At 40.6% G+C, this 23,111-nt stretch overlaps 1 protein-coding gene across 1 annotated transcript in view; it reads left to right on the top strand.

The window, feature by feature from the left end:
- Positions 1 to 558: 558 nt before the first annotated feature.
- Positions 559 to 23,111, top strand: part of LOC121851363 (protein lin-28 homolog B-like) — a 102,402-nt gene continuing 79,849 nt past the window's right edge. Inside the window, exon 1 of the mRNA XM_042345199.1 lies at positions 559 to 741. Within this exon, the coding sequence (XP_042201133.1) occupies positions 630 to 741 (112 nt within the window). The 5' untranslated portion in view covers positions 559 to 629. The remainder of the gene's footprint in view (positions 742 to 23,111) is intronic.

Genomic DNA, 23,111 nt, shown 5'->3' with positions numbered 1-23,111 from the left:
CAAGTTTCCATAATCCAGAATTCATCATTAAGTTGAACCTGGTGGTAATATTATTGAGGGATGTTGGGACTGGGTCAAGTAGTGTAATTACTATGTTTAATGCTTTTAAGCGCCAAATGAGCTCTTGAATATTACTGTACAGAGAAATTAGCTCATGTCACTGAGCGAGTAATGGAACGCAGGGAGTTCTTGTGTTACAGTCTGCTGATAAAATAGCATTAATGATTAATAAGTTGGAAGCATATACACCTCTCTTTTGCAATAAAGAAATAAATCCGTATGTCTTGCTGTCAAAAAGTAACCATGGGCATGCTCGCTTGCTAGTGATGTAACACTGTAGGCAGCCGATGGTTTTGGTGGTGCTTTCTTACCCAACTTATATAAACACCTGTCTGTTCTGGAGAGGGGGGATGTATGCATGTGTAGATGGGAGAAACTTGAATTCCACCCAACTTTAGCTCCATTCACCTACACGGTTCAGTTCTGTTGTGTTATCTTGTGACAAAGGTAAGCCCTTACTTACAGCCCATGGCCCTTTTTTTCTTAGTATTTCTTATTTGTTCCGAATCCAAACCGTGTAACTGTACATTCCAGTGGCAAAATGTTTCATTTAACTGAAAAGATCAAACATGTGTAAAAAATGTCCATTGTTCTTTCTGGTCAAATTGAGCCTCCGTGTTAATTTCCAGATCCTCCAGAAGATGATGCGTTCACTCAAGATAGTCTCCTGCCCAGACTCAGGTTGGTATTTCTCTCTCTCTCTCTCTCTGTTGAATTATCCTTGGTTTTGCAAAGTATGAGTGACACTGTGTGTGATTGATGCTTATTTTTATTCCCATTTCACAACTTGATAGTTCCCTAGAAAATCCAACTCTAACTTGTGCCTCTTGATAACTATGCCTCTTGGTGTGTGTGTGTGAGTATATGTATACACCCACTTTAACTGGACATGTCAAAGGGCAGCTACGTTTCTAAGTGAATTAATGGATTCTGTTAAACGAATTGCACTCCCCCATGACAATTACATAAGCTTTCTATTCAATGCTTCTTCCAGATGCGCGTTAAATTCCATCTTTAGAAATAATATAATTGCTTATTGTAGCGTGCGGGGCATTGAAACAAAAAAGTGCAACGATTTGGGATTATTGAAATGCCTTCTTTACCGATCTCCCCCGTTCCATCAGACACAGGATCCAGTGGATCCACACTAAGCTCCTACCCCAGTTCTGGCCAGGCTGCACTGGCTCCCTGTGGCGCCTGGAGACCCTCCTATGTGATTGTGCTCCACCACTCACTGTGGAGCGCTCTGCGACCCTTCCCCGCGGCGAGGGATGTTATATAAATGAAAGTTGTTGTTGTTATCAAGTCTCAAACAGTTTTCTTTGGGAGAGAGGGGGGGGTGGGGAGCGGTTAATATTGAAACCATAGCGTGTAACTTCCGACCAAACCATATACTGGTCAGTATCACAAACGCATCCCGGTGGACCGTAAATCACGGGTTTTTTAGTGTTCTTTGCTCATTGGTTGTGATTTAGGTATCGGGATCCCACTGGATGGGGGTACTGTAGTTTAAGACATTATGGCATAGGAGTAGCAGTTTTGTGTGGAGTGAAGATAGGTGCGAGGTGCTTGTGTTCAACTGAACACCCCCACAGCCCCGCTCAGGGGGGCACAGCAAGCTTCAAGCTGAACGCTTCAGGGCAGGAAGCACTGCGGCGCTGGAGGAGAAAGAGACTGTTTTCCAGCCTGGGATCCAGGTCCTGCCAGAAGTTGATTTATTTGCTTCTGGAGCCTAAGCCTCTAAAATGCACTCTCTTGGTGGAATGCATTATAAAGCATCACCATTGAGTGGTAGAGACATGCATTCATAAGTATCTACTGCATTTTGTTTCACTTGTACCGATTTATTTTTTTGGGTGGTGGTGGTGGTGGGGGGGGAGGAAGTTTAGTTGAATCAATAATAAATTATACAATAGTTTTACGAGTTATACTCAGGGCAGGGTAAGGTGGGATTGCAATTCTGCAGCAGCAGAAATGAAGGTAATCATTTTCATTCATGAAAATGACATTCAGTTTTTGCTCATGTCAAACAACCGTTTGCCAGAAAGTCCGTTCATTTTAAAACTGTTCCGGAGATTTTGGGGGATTTTATAAAGCCCCAAATAAGTCAACAGACAAAGCTGTTTTGCTCAAGTATCCTCGGGCTGCAGGCGGCGCGCTGGGGGGTGGGCGCTGGGGGGTGGGCGCTGGGCGCTGGGGGTGGGCGCTGAGCGCTGGGGGGTGGGCGCTGGGGGGTGGGCGCTGGGCGCTGGGGGCTGGGCGCTGGGGGTGGGCGCTGGGCGCTGGGGGGTGGGCGCTGGGGGGGTGGGCGCTGGGGGTGGGCGCTGGGCGCTGGGGGGTGGGCGCTGGGGGGTGGGCGCTGGGCGCTGGGGGTGGGCGCTGGGCGCTGGGGGGTGGGCGCTGGGGGGTGGGCGCTGGGCGCTGGGGGGTGGGCGCTGGGCGCTGGGGGGTGGGCGCTGGGCGCTGGGGGGTGGGCGCTGGGGGGTGGGCGCTGGGGGGTGGGCGCTGGGGGGTGGGCGCTGGGGGGTGGGCGCTGGTTGGGCGGAGCATTTAAACGGGAATTGCGCCACCGGAGGAGCTGAAACGGGAATTTAACTCCATTGCCCGTGTGTGTTGGTTATATTTTGACTCGCATCGACTCTGTTCGGCATAAAAACAGTTACAACCGTAACCGACCCCGGTGACATCTGTGGGAGTGCATGTTATTGCCCCGGGAACTGCACCGGGGAGGCCCCGGGGGGGCGATCGCCTTCACAGAAATGTGGTCTATCTTTAATGAGGACCGAGCGGGTTTCCAAACACTTCACATCCCATCGGGGCATCTTTGTCTCTCGCCGCAGTCAGCACAGTATCCGCCAAACCAAAGCCACTGAACTTTTCGCTTTTTCTAAAGATACATTTTAGTTAACGCGATGCCCCCCCCAACCCCACCCCCTCCCCCTGCCCCGAACTCCCACCCCAGTGCCTCCAGCGGAGTGGGCTTCCCCACATTGCACTGCCCTCTGTAGTCTCCTCGTTGGATTTGCAGTGCACACACAGCGGGTGTATTTGCCGAATGCCCCGAGCGCTCCAACCAGGCGGGGTAAGGCCATGCGGGAACACATCTCGATCGACTGCATTTGGAGTGAGATGCTTTGCTTTACCTGAGCGACTTGTCGGATTGCCCCCCCGCTCCTGGTCGCAGTCCGGACCGGACCCTCAGCTGTCGGTACATCGCTGTTGGGTGGATCCCCGCAGCGCTGCTGTGCGGCGCTCTCGGTGCCTCTCTGTGACCTCCTCCTCCTCCTCCTCCTCCAGCAGCAGAGCAGCCCCAGTCTGTGCACCCACTCACAGCACCAGCCGCCGGAGAGGGGGTGCCTCATCCAATCAACACAGTCCCTTTAAAGAGAAGGTGTCCCATTGCCGATTTCCTCCTTCAAAAAGGGCTGGGAAGGCAATTTTTCAATAAAGGTTATTTTTTGTGTGTGTGTGTGTGGGAGGGGGGGAGGAAAATAATTCCACTTTCCTGTTGGTAGTGTCAATTGTCTTATGATTTGAAATAAATCGAAGTGTGTAGATAGTTCCCTTACCTCCTAAAAGTTGTGTGGCATCCCAGTTATCTTTATTTTAAGAACGCTGCTGGGAAACTAAATACTTAAATCATTCCCCGAGTTTCATAGAAACAATAGCACCTATAACTTCTAGAATATTTCAAAGGGCTTCACAGAGCTTATGTTGGCAAGTGCAGCAAGCATTTTATATACAGCAATATCCCACAAATATCCATAAAGTAAATGAATTTTATATTTTATGGGTGGTGGGGGCGGGTTCTCTTTTTGAAGAGTGCCATGGCATCTTTAAGATTCATCTGAATAGGCAGATAAGAGACAGATATAGGTTAATGTACAAGGTTTACTTCTTCAGCAGGAGTTCACCAAATATTATCTTATTTGTCTCTTTCAAATGCTGCTTGACCAGCTTTGCATTTATTTGGGATTATTTTCATAAGGTTACATATGATGGCTTTCTCAAAAAGTTTCAAAAGTGTTGTAGAGTGCTCCCCACAATTCCCGCTAATCCAATGTAAGTATGATCCTGTCCAAGATGTTTGTGTGTTTTAAGCGACTTCCTTGATCAACAATGGAATTTTCTTACCCTCTTCAAGTAAGTTTCATCAGTTGTCAAACAGACTACTTATATAGGGGATCATCAGAAGTGAATCTCTGAGGTGTTTCAGGAAACAATATATTTGTGTACTGGAGGATTATCCAGAAGGCGTGAATTCATGATATAAAATAATAATTAATCATTGCATTTGATATAGTGTCTTTCACATCTAGAGGATGTCTCAAAGCATTTCACAGGAGTTACTGTAAAGTGTAATAGTGCCTGTGTATTTTATAGCAGAATGTGGCAGCCAATTGGCACACAGAAATGTCCCACCAAAAACAGCCATGAAGTGAATGATCAATTTCATCTGGGAGTCTTGTGTCTTGTGTCTTGTGTCACTCATAGCTCTGGTATTGGGCAAAAGAATCAATTCTGAGGTGCCTACGTGATGAAAGGGAAAGAGAAATTGCCTGGGATTCAATCGTTTATAGTACTTGAGTACCCCATGCTGGTTGACTAGAACAAGGGAGATTTTCAAAACAATGTCAGTCAACAGTTGGTGGTATATTCATAGAGTGAGGAAAATTTACACATGAAAAGACCAAGTTAAATATCCAATGTTTTCTGTTGATTGACAATTAATGGTTTATAAGATCTTTAAAAAATGAATGCACCTTTCTTGGTTAAATGTAATTTATATATTGTATTCATTCAAAAAATGTTGGGTGGGTCTGAGTTCATATTGCTTTTTTAAATGCAATTTGCTGTTGTTGTTCTACAATAACAAAATATAATCCTGATATGTGTGTGTGCTACAATAAACTGAAAATTAAACTCAGAAGACAAAAAAACACATTTTGGGTTCATCTAAATCTAATTCATGGAGCCACCTGAACAAGTATTTCTATAATAATATCTTGTATCTTACCTTGAAAATTCTAAATTTTTTATTAAATGTCATCAGATACAATAATGACATCGAACACCATTTAAAATGCTATTATTTTTCAACATTTGTAATATTTTACCAATGGTTGGATTATATTTAATGTGAAGAAGATTAAATAATCTACAGAAATCACTTTCTGAAATATTAGTTTGATTTATGAACTAAAAATCGAATTAATCATTTTCCTTTACTTAGCTTCTTAATTATATTATGCAGTGTCCAAACCATACCTTTTCTGTGAAGAGTGGACAGTATAGTTCAGCATATTTTCAAAAAGAACTGTAATAAATATTATGAAGATGTCACTGTTTGCCTGTACAGTAGTTTAATTGTAAAGTGTATACGTAATATTGTAAACTGAAATAACTTGTAGGGTGTCATTAAAAAACACCAGTTATTTGTTATGAATCAAAAGTGAATTGCAGAATTCAGTCTTAAGAACAGGGACAACACAAAGAAGATCTATTATGAACTTTATTTATGAGAAAGCTGAAAGTTTACTTTTAATTTTATTGATTTCAACAATTTGTGTTGTATATTTGTCAACAGACTCCAGTATTCTAACTGTCATCTGTGCCTTTTTACTGAATGCACTATACAATTACAATGCAATTTACGTTTTGTGTTTTTTACATCAGTGTGGAGTCCTGTAGCTCAGTGGTTAGAGCACTCGCTTTGCAAGTGAGAGACCTGAGTTCAGTTCCAGGCAGAGGGCGAAACCTTGGGCAAGTTTCCTTACTCCACACAGAGCCTAATAATAATCCCTCCAAAACCAAAAACAATAATAAATTGGTCATTTTCAATCTACGACTGTTTGTGGGACATTGCTGTGCGCAATTGGCTGCCGCGTTCGCCCACAAATATACAGTCAATTCACTTTACAGTGTGTTCTGTGAAGCGCTTTGGGACGTCCTCCCGACGTGAAAAGCGCTATATCAAATGCAAGGATTATTATTATTATTATTATTATTATTATTATCAGGAGGCCATTTCAGTATGCAGAACATTCAATATGCACAACCTCTCTGTTGACAGTTCACTTACATGAAATATTAAAACATAGAAGAAACATGATCAATGAACCAAAAAAGTTTGATGTACGAACATCTTGAACATATGAAGCATCTCTATATTCAGGGTATACCACTTACTATTGGCTGGTCTCTGTAGTTTAGTAAAATCAGCAACAAAAAAGGAGGGCTACCGTATAACTAATAATAATAATAATCCTTGCATTTGATATAATGCTTTTCACGTCTTCGAGATGTCTCAAAGCGCTTCACAGAATAGACTGTAAAGTGAATTGGCTGTATATTTGTTGGTGCAACGTGGCAGCCAATTACACACAGCAGTGTCCCACAAACAGTCGTGGATTGAAAATGACCAATTTATTATTGTTTTGTTTTGGCGGGATTATTATTAGGCGTGTGGAGTAAGGAAACTCCACTAACTAAGAGATATCCTGATACAGATTATGTTTTTTTCACCTGTTTCAAGTACCACCTCATGTTCTGACAGAGAAAATGCATGTTGTTTGTTTCCAGGTCCCTTCCAATGCTGCTCTTGATCTGGCCACTGGGAGGTTACAAGAGCAGTTTGGGTGACTTTTTTTCCCCCAAAATGTGCTCTCTCTCTTCCTCTCTTCCTGTGGGGAAGTATCACACCTTGTGGGTCCTCACCACTTCCTGTTTTATAGGAACTTGCAGTGCATAGAATATTGGGAGATCTTCCACTGTGTAGTACACAGTTTTATTGCATTGTGCTACCCTTCACGTTTGATTTTTAATAGATTTTGTTAAAGATTTATCTTGTCATATATTGCGAAAAGCAAAACAGCTTAAACCATAAACAGATCCATAGAAATTTACAGCTCATAAGAAGTCCATTCAGACATTATGTCTATGGCTGGCTCTTTTAAGAGCATTGTTTTTAGTCCCATTCACCTGCCCTTCTGCAAACCCTGCAGCATAGTTATTTTTAGATACTTATCTAGTTTCTTTTTGAAATGCATGAACGAAATATGAAACTGTACAAATATTTCCAACAAAAATTATTAAACAAAACACGTTTGTATAGGTGTCTCATTTCAACCCCAATTGTTTCACTGGCTGAAGATCATATCATTGTTAATTTGCTGGTCATTTTAAGAATATCTGGGAACATTGTTTAAAATTAATCATGTTATTATTTATTTTGTTTCTTTTTTCCCATTTATTTAGAAATTAGTTAATTGTTCTGCCCACTTTATTACAATAAACATAACTGACACATGATGGGCTTAATGACTTGCTGCACTAGCATATTCATTCTGTGGAAATTGTTGGCACAAACTAAACTGATAAAATTTTCTGATAAACTGATAAAAAAAAACTGCTACATTTTAGAATCATGGTACGCTGTACATACCATTGCTACTGTATATTTAGCTGCACAGTTAGCTTGGTTGGCATGGTGAGGATCATTGTAGCACAGTATAGATAAATAGATAGACAGAAACGGGTAGGCTATTCAGCCCCTAGCGCTGTTCCACCATTTTATAAGATCATGGTTGATCTGTACCTCAGTCCAGTTACCCGCCCTTGCTCCATATCCCTTAATAAACTGACTGAACAAATTCTTATCTACCTCCACCTTGAAAATGTGAATGCATCCAACATCCACAGCCTTTTGGGGAGAGAGTTCTAGATTTCCACTATCCTTCAGGTGAAAAAGGACCTCCTAATTTCACTCCTAATAGATTTTATTAAATCTGTGGAGTCCTGTAGCTCAGTGGTTAGAGCACTCGCTTTGTAAGCGAGAGACCCGAGTTCAATTCCAGGCAGAGGGAGAAACCTTGGGCAAGTTTCCTTACTCCACACGCCTAATAATAATCCCTCCAAAAAAATCCACTAATAAATTGGTCATTTTCAATCCATGACTGTTTGTGGGACATTGCTGTGCGCAATTAGCTGCAGCGTTCGCCCACAAATATACAGTCAATTCACTTTACAGTGTATTCTGTGAAGCGCTTTGGGACGTCTAGAAGACGTGAAAAGCGCTATATCAAATGCAAGGATTATTATTATTAAAGATTTATCTGATCATACATTGTGAAAAGCAAAATAGCTTAAACCATAAATAGATCCATAGAAATTTACAGCACAGAAGTCTGTGCTCTAATTTTAAGATTATGCCTTCTTGTTCTGGATTCTCCCACAGAGCAGATATATCTGGTTACTGCAGGACTCTGTTTTCACATGACACTGTCTTCAACTGCACTGTATAAGTAGCTTGTACAAGTAGTGCTAAAGCTGGGTGATAAGTACTGTACAGTTTGGTGTGGCAGCACATTCTGTGCTGTTTGAGAACAACAAGTTTCACTTATATAGCATCTTCATGCAGGGTTGCATCTTGGAGCCCTTAATTGCTCTCTTCTCTTGGAGAGCCACACCTAGATTAGGTTTAAAAGGTGGAATTAACTTGATTAAGCAGTTAGTAAATTTATTGCGCTATTGCAAAACTGTGTCATATGAACATGGAAATTGGGTTGAATCTGAGGTCTGTGCTGAGATGGTATCAGGCTGGATAGCCTGAACCCTCAAGATTGGCCATAGTGTTCCATGGTTAAAGGGTGGGGGTAGAAAGAATCACACAGAAAGAATCTACTTCTGGCGAGTATTCAATAATCCCTGCTGCAAAGTGTACGTATGAGTTTGTTTCTTGAGAGGAAAACTGGACAGTCTTCATGAGTGTACCTAAACAAAGACAACTCCACTAATCAAAAGGGGGAGGGGGCATCACAGCAAAGCTGCGGCGTGTGTGTGATCGAACTTCAGTGTTGTATCAGTTACTGCCCAGGAGGGGAGGAATTTGGACTGGGAGGATAAAATAATTATTGGTACTGTCTTCTACATATGAGGGTTTAAATTACAATATTTGTAGAAGAATTTGTGGATACAATGAGTGTCCAAATATTTTTGAACCTAAACCTCCAAAATTCTGCTAAAACAAGATTGCCAACCAGGTGCCAGGAGCCATTTTCTTTTACCATCAACCAGCTTCAGGTTAATAGAAACAGGACTGGACCAAGTGGAGTTCCAGAGGGTTGGTCTTAGATATTTTGAGGTTCCTGCAGGACTTGTTACTTGCTAATTTTGCAAATCTCACAAATTAGATTCCTTTATTTCAGAAAAAGCAGAAGATGACTTACTACTGGTGTGTTTATATTTGTTTCTTATGCTGTATTTTGCTTTTCCTGGAAAGGCGTGACAGTTTGGGTCAGCTCATGTAAAAAAAAGTCACCACATTGATGTGATTATAAGGACATGGAGATATAATGGTTGTGTCCCTGACTGGCATATGCTCAACACTCGATACAAAAATGGGGTTACTATTGGTACCTTTTATAGCAGTCTGAACTCTGCCACCCTGACCCTAGTTAATAACAGTGGAACAGGATAGGTTTTGTTTAAGGGGGTGGAAGCAGTAATCTAAAAAGACATAAGTGTGCGATGATGGGGTTAGAAATTGAAAGAAAATTTCAGATTTTTTGTCTTCCATCTTTATAACTACACAAGACTGGTACATCTAAAGTATCGCAAATTCACTTTGTGTCCTAAACAGAAAGTTCTGGTTTTATCTCCACCTGATTTGTTTCTCTCCCTTTTCCAGGACATACCTCGTAATGGCAGGGTTGATTTTGAGCTAATTAGGACCATATGTGCCCTTAACCTCTGTTTTCCACATGTCCTTAGTTCAGTATCAAGGACTGATGCTGGAGATTTGAGCCCAGCCCCCACTCTTCTTCTATTTCTAAGACATCTAGTTCATACATATCTTTTGCCTGCTGCCATCAACATTGAGTTTATTAGACTCCTGTTCATGTTGGTCATACTCTGTGTTTCTCTTTTTGATGTTAATAATAAATTCTTTTTTTTGAAAAAAGGTTGCATTTCCTTTCACAGTTTTTGTCCCCTCCTCATTTTCTTCTCTCTTGAATGAAGTAACCCACTGTCAACTGTGTTGTGTGTGCTTCTGTGTGGATGACCCAGTCATTGTTTAACACCACACAGATACACTTTCCAGCAGAGGTCACTGTGTGACAATCAGGAATAGAAACCCTGGTTAGTATATCTTGTATATTTTTACACACATCTATGCCTATTGGGGCCATTATAATGCTTTCCCCTCTGCCAGTTGGTTCAGCGGCCTCAGAACAAACTAATGTTCAATCCTGGGACATTTTTAATGGTCCATTTACCACCTGAGACATCAGTCCAGCTACTATTTTCTAACTTTTTAAAAACATGTTTATAAAGTAATACATGAATTAAAATAGATGATAACAATTTTTTTAACAGATTGGTGACTAATCCAAAATCAGGAAGTGATAACAATGCAACCCTTAATTATCTTGTTTCCTGTCTAAAATGATTAGATGAGTAATAATTTGAAGATGAATGATTTTTTTATTTCAATATAACAGCATTGTTGTTTTTGTTTTTAGGAATAAGGGAAATAAACTGAACTGAATGGATTGTTATTTTAAAGAACAAGCAAGCACAGGCATAATGGACTGATTTGCCTTCCTCTCTTGTAATTTCTATGATTCTAAGCTTCACTTTCTGCCTTGATGATAATAATAAAATAATAATTATAATAATTATTATAATATAAGGAAATGCAGCATCCAAAGCTTGTTAGTCTTGGAATTAATTGATAACAATTATTATGATAATTATTAATAACAATTATTAATTGATAATACGCTTAAAAGTCTAGCTCTTTGACCATGCTTTTGCTCAATAACCATTAATTCTCCTTCTTTGCTCACTACTCCCTGTCATCTCTGTAAAAAACTTGAAATGTTTGTCTTATGTGAAAAGTGCTTTGTAAGTGCAAATTGCTGTTATTGTAGATTTACTGTTCAAGAAAATTAAACAGATGGTCTTAACCGTATGGGAGATAAACCCTCCTCACTCCAAGCTAAGTATAAGTAAATTGCAGCAGGATAAAATAAAGGGTACCAGATTGAAAACAGTACATACCTTTAAATGTTGGCAAATGGAATGATAGGTCTGGCTTTTGGTAGAAGGCACCATCTGGTTGGAGTTGGAGAGGAAATGCAGCAACCAAAGGTTGGAAGTCTTACAATTAAATGATACACTCTTAGAAATGTTTATATTCTTTTGGGCATGTGGATTAAGATGGATGCATCGCATTCTGTTGCAGTGCCCTTATGTAAGCACCCTAACATAGTGGTAGCTCATAAATAAGTGTTGTTTAATGATTGTCTTAAAATCTGCTTTATTGAGGTTATGCATGAAAGGAGATGTATCATTCCCAACAGATAAGTCAGCAATTTCAGCCCTCCTCAAAACAATCTCTACCTTTCTACAACTTTGAGGGATCCTTTGGAATTTCAGAATTTTATGCAGCCAGAAGTTTATTAATCTTATTTTACAGCCAAATCTTATAAGATACTTAATATGGTGCAGTATAAAGCATTAATAGAATAATTCTTGTGGAGCTGCTTTTTCGCAGCTTAGTACAGTACGAGACCCTGTGGGTAAACTGAAATACTCATCAGAGAATAAATGCTGGCTTTGTGTCTCAGATCAGGGGACTCCTTTGCATATATTTTGAAAATGTCCTAAGATACCTCCCTTCTGGGAAGGAGTGGTGAATACGAGAGCAAGGGCAGAGGGGTTAACCATCAATAGTGACCCTAAGATATGTATATTAGGCTCATTGTCAGAGGTTAACGTTCCACAGCATTTAAACTGAATGATTCTGTCAGCACTATTGATGGCAAAGAACCTTATAGTTTTGGAGTGAAAATCAGGAGAGCCACACACATTTTCTCATTGGGTGAATGAAGTCCTTGCAAATATAAGTTTGGAGAAATTGTTTTTGAAGAAAGTGGATTTTTTTTAACAAACCTTGGATAGAAAAATGAGGATTTTTGGAACAGAGGGACAAGATCAAGGAAATTAGACTCTCTTTTCATTTAGCAGCAACAACAACAATTTCTGTTTATATTCTGTCTTTTATGTTGGTAGGATGTCTCAAAGTGTATCATACAGGTGACTAGGAAAACAACCTGCAAAGGCGGGGGTGGGAGAAGAAAGGTGACCAAAAGTGCAGTTGAAAAGATAAGTTTTAAGGCAGGCTTTAGAGGTAGAGGCTGAGGAGGAGGGTCTCTGGTATAGAGTTTCAGAGAGCAGGGGCAGAATGGATTTTCAAGAATTTTCAGAACCCTCTGGGGTTTGGAGAACATATTTATCTAGCTGTCTGTCTGTGACTTTTTGTGTGTGTGTCTGTGTGTATGTGTATCTCTCTCTACTTATCTGTTCCATTCTATCTCTCTCTGTATCTGAGTCAGAATGTGGATTCAAGCTCCATTTCTCAAATTTAAGATCATAGTTTAGGCTGACACGCTGATGCAGTGGTGGAGGAAAGCTGCATTGTCAGAGGATCCATCGTTCAGATGAGATGTTAAACTGAACTCCCATCTGCCTGTTCTGGTGGACATTAAAGATACTATAGCACTTTTCGAACAGAGGGAGTTGCTCAAGATTTTTAAAAAATGATCATTCACTTCATGGGTGTTTCCCGGACATTGTTGTGTGAAAATTGGCTGTTGCGTTCATCTGGAAATACATAATCATTGCACTTTATGTATTTTTTTATAAAGAACTTTGAAACATTTTGGCATGATAAAAGCCTATATCCAATGGAAGGATTGGTATCACCTCTCTTTATGTCTCATGATAGGTACATAATGGGATTAAAATCTAAATGCAATGGAAATATCTGTATGGTACATTTTGCAGATACGTCTGCTTTCTTCTCCAGAAGAATATCAAGGTGTTTCCTCCTTCACAAAGATTCACAGAGAAACATGTTTTTAAACTGAAATTGACAAACCAAAATATTTGTCATTTCTTCAATAAATCACAACAAAGATTCCAATATAGGACTGAAGAAGAGAAGGTATAATGACTTAGTATGATTATCACAAAACCCTCCTGAGTTACTTATATTAAATGTTTTAACTCATACCGCTCTGCTCCATTAAATACAAATATATAATGTGAAACACAAATAGAAATTAATTGTCACAGTAAGTATTTTGGATGGCATAGTGATTGTCACCCTTTACTCTGATGTCTCAGCAATTCAACCAACCTACAACAATTTCCTCCAGGTTTAGGCAAATTGGTATTTGTCCTGCGGAAAGTGACTGCACGCTCCAGAAATGGCAAACAAAGATCTGCTTTTGTAAGTTTAATTGGTGGCTGAAACACCTGGTTGACAAAAAAGTGCATTAATACAAATGCAAATGTTTGTGCAAACATTTAGCATCCTAGATTTTGAGATATTGTGGCACAACTACTGTTTTACTCTCAAATGATTTCAGTTTGGTTGGCTGCTATAATGACTTGTTATAGTTTGTAGTTTATCATTCTGAAACACAAAAGTTTTATATGCTTGACTTATTCCCCTATAAATAAAAGTGTTTGATGTGAAGTTAGATTTGCAAGATTCTCCTTATTCTTTCTTAATCATTTATACTTGTAATTTCATTTAAGATAATTGAAGTTATTGCCTGTCTATTTGTACTGATGTGTAAGGTGGTACTAAAGTCAGCACTGTTTATATGTTTACAAAGACTTTCAAAGACAGAAATATGGTAGAGAAGGCATTCAGTTTTCACAAAGAGTTTAATGCATTTTGTTTTGTCAAGCGTGTGTCTGATATGCAAAAAAAGCACCTTGTCATGTTTAAGAATTTTTCAGTTTCAGCGACCAAGAAAACTCACTAAAGCAGCTCTTTGTTTGTCAGTTCTAGAGTGTGCAATTGCTTCCTACAGGGGCATTAACCAATTTGCCTATGCCTGGAGCAAACAGCTGTGGGTTGGTTGAAGCCAAAATGTTTTGGACTTGAAAATGCAATTTGGGTTTCTCCTGGAATCTGACCAGGTTGCTCATTTTTGCAGTAAGAAGCATTGGTTTGCTTACCATTATTTGTGCAACTCGGGCTACCTGTGCTTTGCAATATTAGCTTGCACTGTTATCAGCACCTAGATGTTTCCCTTGTGTCTTGTCTACCTCCCAAAGATTTAGTGATGAGCCAGGCAAATTGGTCAATCAGGAATGCCGTGGAGTACTTGGACCTCACTGAATTGGGTATCAGATTACAAAGCAGTGATTTGAATTCACCAGACAAGTCACCTTGGACAAAGTGCCCTGATGTTAAAAGCATTTACCATGTGTAAGTGTAGCACAAAGCCACTGAGACTCCTACTTGCCACAGGAGGATAGTCACAAGTTTGTCATTGGACACACTAATGCGTGTAGATGTGAGTGCTCACGAGATTAATAGAAAACACTAGGAGTATGGTGAGCACATCACCATAACGTATAAGAATATATTGCCACCTTTCTCTAGGCCAAATGCGGCAATCCATTGCTTAGGCATTCTGCCAGTTGGAGGTGCAGAGCTTCAGGAGTGGATGCTGAGGTACCAACCAGGAAGACATTGAATTCTGTCTTATGTTCGTGACAACAAAATTCACAACTCAAAATTGTGATCCCAGACTGAGTTATTATGTCAGTTTTTTCAAACATCCACTTTTAGCATGGTGAGAAGTCCTCTTACAATGTGCCACCTTGTTCCTGAGGTTTAAAGACCAATATCATGAACCAGCCTTGCATCACACAAATTGTTTAATATTACAATCAATATCTCCTTGATCAATGTACATGTACACTGAGAAGCACCAACCACTGTATCCCACCAATGAGAGTGGGATGGTAACTAATATATATGAGATCCGCAGACAATACTGCCATTAATGCAACAACATAAAAAAAATCCCGGAATCCTAAAAGACATGCCTGGAATATAATCCTTAAGGTTGTCCATATATAAACTACATCCTGTAGTATATCTGTCTGTGTAGAATAGATATTATACAATGCAAGTAGAAGATATTATTATCAATTTCCTTCGCTTTAGGTGCTGATTTATGCTAGAGCACGGTTCCAGAAACACAAATATCTGCACTAATCTTCCCGTGTGAGCTATTTGTCTATGGATGGCTTCACAGCATGCCTGCTCCTGCCATCTCCTAATAACCACACATAACAACAACAACTTGCATTTATATAGCACCCTTCACACCGCACAACGTCTCACAGAACTTACTTTATACACTTTGCAGGTGATGATAGTAATCAGGAGAAGCAGATTCCCTTGACTAGCCCAGGCCAGCTTTGTCCAACCTTCATACCCACAACAAACATAAAGTAGAGCAGGATTGGAACATGAATATGGCTTCATTTGAGTATGGCTTTGTGGTACACTGACACATGGTAAATGTTTTTAACATCAGGGCAAGTTGCAGACTGAAGATTTAAACACACACACATTCCAGACGAGGGTTGGTGGGGGGGAATAAACATGCATTCTAATAATAATAATCATTGCATTTGATATAGTGCCTTACTATATCATTGAGATGTCTCAAAGCGCTTCACATTATATATTGTAAAGTGGATTTATTGTGTATTTTGTGGATGAGCCATCTCCAAGAATCCCAAAGGACAGCTTTAAAAGTTGGCAAGAAATGTAGTTTTAAAATATTGTGTCTTTTTGATACATCGATTTGAAAACAACAGCAGAAATGTTTAAATTGACTGCCCTAAGGTGATTAATGTTGAGGAAACGTGGTTGCATTTTATTTTTCCCGTTCTACGGGGAAAAAAAACAACTGTGTTGATGGCAGCCACCGTTTAGAGCGGACTCCACGGTGACTGTCACACAGGAAAAATACACAAGAATTAAAAGGACACGAATTGGAGACTGAATCTAGAGTTTCTGAGCCAGTGGTTAGCTGGGAAGGCGCCCTGGACATTCCTGATCTCTATATCTTTCTGGAATGCCTCGTCCTCGCATGTCCGGCTATGAAGGAACAGCGTTTCCTGGAACTTCAATGCCGCTCCAACAATAAACACTTGTCAGTGCACTTTGACTTGTTTTGCTGCTTGCGACACAAAACGGATAACAACTACCCTTTATACATTTACTGTCCAAGTACAATGCACTTGTATTTCACTATAAACGCAGCTGTTGGGACAATGTTGACAGCGAAACGGCTCACGCGATTTAACTTGTTAAGATGAATTAGGGATGAACGGCGTTTTCAGTTGCAAACTGTTTCTCTCGACTTCTTGTTAATCGTCCTTAAATTTTGCACATTACACGCACATACTAAGTGAACAGACAACATTGATACCTTGTCTTATTAAATAATTCCTCGGCATCATTTGGTTTTAAACCAATAATACTTTTGATATACATTCAATTACTTTATTTTCACACGTCGCGAAAGACCAGCCAAGTCAATGAATGGCATGTTGCCAATCCAAGCGTGAAATTAGACTTTTAACTGTGATGGAAAAAAAAGGTAGAATCATGTTTATGCATATAAAGCTTAGGACGTTGCTGTCTCCAACTGGCATTTGCAAATATTAATTATTTTGCGGAGTTCGCTAAAAGGACATGTTTGTCTGAAGGATGTTGTGTTGCTCGATCTCCAAGTCGGCATTTTCAGCTTTTGTAAAATGCAAACCTTCAGCCAAGCCAGAAAATCTTACCCAATAAGAAAAGCAACTGCCCACTTCCATTAGGCGTAATTTGTAAGACCCTCAGGAACGCCAGTTTAAAAGGGATATTGCAGATTTTAAAAGGATATTTATCTACTGGTGTCACAGAGGATGTCCCTGACACATGGGCTTATGTTCATTTCTCAAAGGAGCCTGAACACGGGCTGAAAGGTCGGGGACCTCCTTCTCTAGAGCATTCCTGTGAGTACATATTATCGTGGAAACTGAAAGGAAAGGAAAGTTGAACAGGTTAATAATAAAAGCTAACCGCGCCACCGGGAGATAGTGAAGTCTCTAAACCTGTTCCAGTCCCACATGCTGTATTTTCTGTGTCCTGATGCTGCTGTTTATTGAAACTCGCTCGTAGTTCGATCGGATCAACAGCTCCCAACAACTTTAAGTTGCGGGACTGCACAATAACATCCCATTGAGAAGATGTTTAATATCGCGGGTGGCGTTTCCGTGCGATTGCGTTGCTCTGAAATAGTTTCTCTGGTTAATTTATTTGGAAAAAATGATGGATGACTCAGAGAGAGAGAGAGAGAGAGAGAGAGGGGAAGGAATGGGTGGATAAGAGAATGTAGTAATGCGATTTCAAGTTAAATCTGTCGTCCGGTCAAGTTTTGATGTTCGCGCTTTCGTGGAGATATATTCCCAGTGAACATGGAAACAAAATGCTGCCTCTTAACACCCAGTGCACCTCGAGGAAACGGAATGAATATCGGGACTGTGGGTGGGAGGGACTTGCGAGCGATCGCTGTGAAAGTCGGGACTGAACAGCGTCGGCGTGTGACCGAGACAGAGCACAGGCTGTAAGGAACTGGTTGGGATCTGCGGGTCTCTGGTGGATTTTACATCGGCCGACTTTTGCCCTCCGACTATTTGCGCTCCCGTTGATCGTTCGGAGTGTTTGCGATACTTCAGATTCCCGGTGCAGTGTGTTTCATTGCGTTCATTAGCATTTTCATTCTTCACCACTGTGTGAGGCGCAGGTAGAGTAGATATAAACGACCGACCAAGAGTATATCGGCCAAATTGGGGGAGGAGGGTACAATCCGTTTGCCTTTCTCTCGTCCTCAATGGAAACGTGCAGTGTTCCCGAGCTCCCCATTTATCTACACATTACTGTACTGGCGCATTCATTGGTCAATACTTATTTTGGGGGGAAAACGCCTCAAACGAGTTCATCTTAATAGCAAAGAGCTGTTAGATAATTGAACTGCGAACGGGTGGGTGTAGGTTTGCAGACGATATTCTTGTGCAAAGATCCCATCGCCGTGAAACAAAAGACCATACGTTTGGATAACTTTCTCCAGATTCTGCAGGTCCTAATGTTCTTGTTTCTGATAGTGAGTTGGAGTATCTTTTGATGTCGATCGGCCGTCCATTGGGAACCAAGTGCTGTATCTAACAACAATCATTTGTTTTTAAACCAAAAAAGCAAAAAGTATTGAATGCCCCCATCGCCCCCCAGAAAACCAAAAAAACACTACATATTATAAATAATTTTAAACCGTTCGACAATGGGAGGATTGACTAAAATGATTTCAATGATACTCCGAACTGGGGTACAGGGTTTTTTTTTGATTTGGAAATAATTTCTCGACAATGAGAGACAAAAGTCCGTGTTTGCAGTTCTACAGATCTTTACGGCTATTGAAGCGATTGCAGTCACCGCTGTCAAACAGTTGATTGGACTCAGTCAGTACTGCTCCACTCCACCGAAACTCACATCGAAATCCGTCCCATTTGCTTTACCGTAATCTATCGGCTCACACTCGATAAAAAATCTGGATAAAATGTCATCGTGCGGCTTGACAGAACGAAGAACGAAAATAATTATGTGCATAATTTGTCAAGTCGTAATGCGGAAATATCTTGAAAATCTGTATCCGTAAACAACAACAGTAACAAAATTACATTGGTACAGTGCCTTTCATGTTGGGAGGACGTCCCAAGGCGCCGGACAGACAGAGTTTCGCTAGAGTTTGATATATATATATATACATATATGTGTGTGTAGGAAGTGGATGTCGGGTTTTTCTGATCACTCTGCCCATTGGAAAAGGAGTTAACTCGCTAAGGCGTGCATTTCCTTTCTCTACCCCACCCCCAATATAGAAAACCTCGAGAAAATCTAATTCTCGGATGAGATGCTGGGTGCTGTCCACCCCGATCCGCCCCCCATTCCCATCATTAAGCTGAACACTTGACCACAAATAATGTTAACAAATGTCAGCCCAACATTTTTTCAATTGAAACGCCTCTAAAACGGAGGGAAGGAAAAAAAATCGTTGACTGTTTGATCTATGATCGGTAACTATGATCTTTGCTGAAAGTCGATATGAGGTCTTTGTTACCTATATATATATATATATATATATATGTATTGTCAGTGTATTTTTGGAATCAGAAGTGGCATTGAGCGGAAAAATGCACATTTTATTGATAATAAAAACAACTATATTACTGGTCTGTTCCTAAAACCCTAGAGATGACAATATGTTGCCTGGCGAAGCTGCAAACACCTCACTCACCTCTAGACACAGATATGAAAGTAGTATTTGTTTTCGACTCAAATAAAGATAATAATAACACTTGCATTTGATATAGCGCCTGATCACGTTTTCGAGACGTCTCAAAGCGCTTCACAGAATAGACTGTAAAGTGAATTGACTGTATATTTTGTGGACGAAACGCGGCAGCAAATTGCGCACAGCAGTGTCCCACAAACAGTCGTGGATTGAGTGACCAAATTATTATTATTTTTTGAAGGAATTATTACCCACAGAAAAGCGATCTTGACATTGTCGAAGAGGTAAGGATTTACAAATACACTGCATTAGTATTATTATTATGCCACACATTAATAATATTTTATATTATTTCACAGATTTCTTACTAAAAAGCGATAATTGGCCAAACGGACAGTCAAATAGTGACTTCATGTGAGGTTTGATACCAGAGAAGGTACCATGTGTGAGGGGCGCTGGATAAATGCAAGTTATTGTTATTTGAAGGTGAGGATGAGATATTAAAATTGAACCCCTGGGGAATAAGGAGCCAGTGGAACCGTGCAAGGATGGGGATGATGGGCACAGAGAGCCCAGTGTGGGAAAGGATATAGGCTGTGGAGCTCTGTACGATCTGGTGTTTGTGGAGCTGGGGAAGCTGGTGAGCTGGGCTTACCTGAATTGCTAAATTGGAAAGAACAAGAACTCGCCAATGACTGTTAAAAAATGGAGTTTGTTGATTTTTCCCGTTTAAACCTCAGGTTTCTTTAAGGGATTTGTGTATGGTCAGAGCTCAGGAAGTACACAATGAGAATGCATTTCAATTTACTGAGATGGGCTGTGTTAAGAGTATAGATACTTTTTAAAAAAATATATACTGAATGGCAAAACATCTAAGTAGTTGAAATGAGTCTTAAGATGGCGTCAAGCTGGTAGCTGGTGTATTGTGGTGGGAATACAATAGTTATTGGTTATTTCGTTCGGATTTCCAATAGGGCATCTTCTCTCGGCAAACAGGAGGGCGAGAAGGCATTCAGTCCTTTGCGCTAATCTGTCTTGTTTGATTTCGGGCTGTAATTAGTGTTCAGCAACAAGCGCTGGTGTAGCTCTACACTGATGGGTCAGCTTGTGCTTCTGCTCCAGCTGCCCCCATCGGCAGCAATATAAAACCTTCACATTTATGAATGAGTTGCACGCACTATACTCCACCAGGTATTGGTGTGTGTGTGTGTGTGTAGGGGGTGGGAAAGGGACGTCAACGAACGCACGTAATGAAGAATTGTCACACATACATATACACACACACATATATATTATATATATATATGGCTCATTAAAGAGGTTGCATTTACCCACTGGATTTGTACCGTGCTGCTACCGGAAGCTGTGGTTATTTCCACGCTCCACAATTTAGTAAACATTGCTCAGTGTAATTCCTTGTGCGTGTCCAAGCGGAAAAGGACAGCTTTCTTTAATGGAGCCGTTGCTCCTCTCTCTCTCTCCCTCTCCCTCTCTCCCTCTCTCCAGCGGCTCAGAGTTGGTGCTGCGCAGGTCTGAGTCCCACTTGCATTTTACCCCCACCCCCCCCCCAACTTGGAAGTATTTTCCGGGTTGAAGACGCGTCGTTATAGGGTGGGCTCGGATACCTGACGCAAAGAGAGCAGCTCGTCCTGCTGTCCTATCGCCTACTCGGAGCCCCGCAATCCCCCCCTCCCCACCCCTAAAGCCAGCCCTGTGCACTGGGGACACGAAGGTAAGACCCGAGGTCCTGATGCACAGGCGATCGCACGGAAAGCTGCTCCAAAACGCCGGTCTTTCCGGACTGATTTCCTTCATATCACGTGAACCAGGCGAGAAGAGCAAAAAAGGGGAAGAGAAAAAAAAGCGTCATGAGTCAACCTTCTCGTTGCTTTTATTTGGGAGGGAGGAGAGAGAGGTGAGAGAGAGAGAGAGAGGGAATAAAGAGAAACAAAACAACGACACAGTGCTCTGCTTATCACAAATCAGCAGGTTTTGTTCCTGGGGTTATTATTATTATTATTATTACAAAAGGCTCGTTCTTATCTAATTAATAACTCTGATCAAGTATCCAACTATCCAGTGGTTGACCCTCCCCAGTTAACCCCACACATTGAGTTTTGTAAATTAATCCATTTCAATAGTCAGCAAAGTCATTTCCTGATCACTAATGTTGTCGTTTTAAGTATTATTTGATGTTCGATATGTGAAATCGTTTGCCTTTAATGTATTTTTCAGCGTTGCTCCAACAAATGGAAACACTTTGGGGATTTTTTTCTTTTCGAAATTCGTTTTGCCATACGCACCGCGAAAATAAAAACAAATTGGGGATTCCAAAATAATAATAATAATATAATAAAATATAGCGACTCCAAGGGATTTCAGAAATCCTGGTTTGTGTGATTAAGATGAGCAATAAAACATTGAGGAATTGCATTGTGTAAATATCAGGAAAATAATATCCATTCAGCTTGATGTATCATTAAAAAAAACATCCCCAGGTCCTGGAAACCCAATTAGAGATAATACCCAATTGTCACTCTAAATTTACACGCCACCTTTTCTTTCCCACAGGAGATTTTGCAAATGAGCTCTTTGGTTTCAATGCACAACGTATTTTTTTTTATCGCTCCATCAACACCCAATTTAAGCCGTCAAAATACAAGATTTTAAAGGCAACCCTTTGCTCCCCTTTGAATGAACTCCACATCTGCAACTGCAAAGAAAACCTACACAGCAGCTGATCAAACGCATCGGGGGTTTGTCTGTACCCACAGATGAAGTTCGATTGAGGCAAATTGTGTGCGTTTGTGGCCACGAGTCCGAGGCCTCGTCAGTAGGGTTTGAGCAGTGCGATGCTCGGTTGCTGACCACCAATAATGTCAAAGGCACATTCAAACCTCTTAACATATGGGTCCCCCCCCCCTCTCGAACGTAAAGCGTACTTTTTTTTAAAAAAATGCAAGCTGCCAATGAGCACCATCACATATTATTAAATACTTGGCACGACTAAAACATTTCAAATAAAGACTTGGCAGAAAAATGCGTTGCCCCCTCCCCCCCCCCCCCGAAATAAAGACATGTCCTACACGAGACGTTACTACAACCATTAACATTTCTAAACTGCCTTATCTTTTGTTGAAGGGACATATATAAATTCTCCCCTCCCCCCCATATAAAAGAACGACTTGGGCGATTATTTCTGAATGGGCTGAAGGTGGGAGCCGGGCTCCCGGTTGACCAAAGATTATACCTTTGCATAACTTGAAAGGCTGATAGTCTTCTCACAGGAAACGAAAGACTCGATAACATCTGACACCAGTGACCACTACTGACCCGATCTTAATTTTCCTAATACGAGAATAGCCCAAAACAGCCACTCCTACGTGCCGGAGCTGACGGATCAAATATTAAAGGGGAAATTGGGAAACCTCAGTTCTGTACATTGCAGATGCAGTTTTGCAACTGACTTTATCAATTTGTATTGAGGTTAATTTATGAGTTTAGGAAACATTGGGTAATCGGCAAAACTGGGAACTTTTCAACTTCTTACAGAGACGGTGTTCATTAAAGAAAGACTTTTAAGAATGTCAAGAATTTAGCACTTTATATCCCGCATTTGTTTTAGATTTGCATTAAAAACTCGGGACGTTTCATTTAGTTACATTAGTAATGAAGGAGCAAACGAAGAACCTTTCTATAGGGAGAGCCATAGATATTATTTGTGATACATTTTTAACGAGTTTTATTTATTAAAGCCTTCCGAGGGAAACAACGTCAGTTTTTCGGGCAAGACTCGTGTTTAGAATTGATGTTAAAAAAAACACCTAT

The sequence above is a fragment of the Callorhinchus milii genome, unplaced genomic scaffold, assembly GCF_018977255.1.
Source record: "Callorhinchus milii isolate IMCB2004 unplaced genomic scaffold, IMCB_Cmil_1.0 Scaffold33, whole genome shotgun sequence".
Taxonomy (NCBI): domain Eukaryota; kingdom Metazoa; phylum Chordata; class Chondrichthyes; order Chimaeriformes; family Callorhinchidae; genus Callorhinchus; species Callorhinchus milii.
This window is presented reverse-complemented; position numbering and strand designations above follow the sequence as displayed.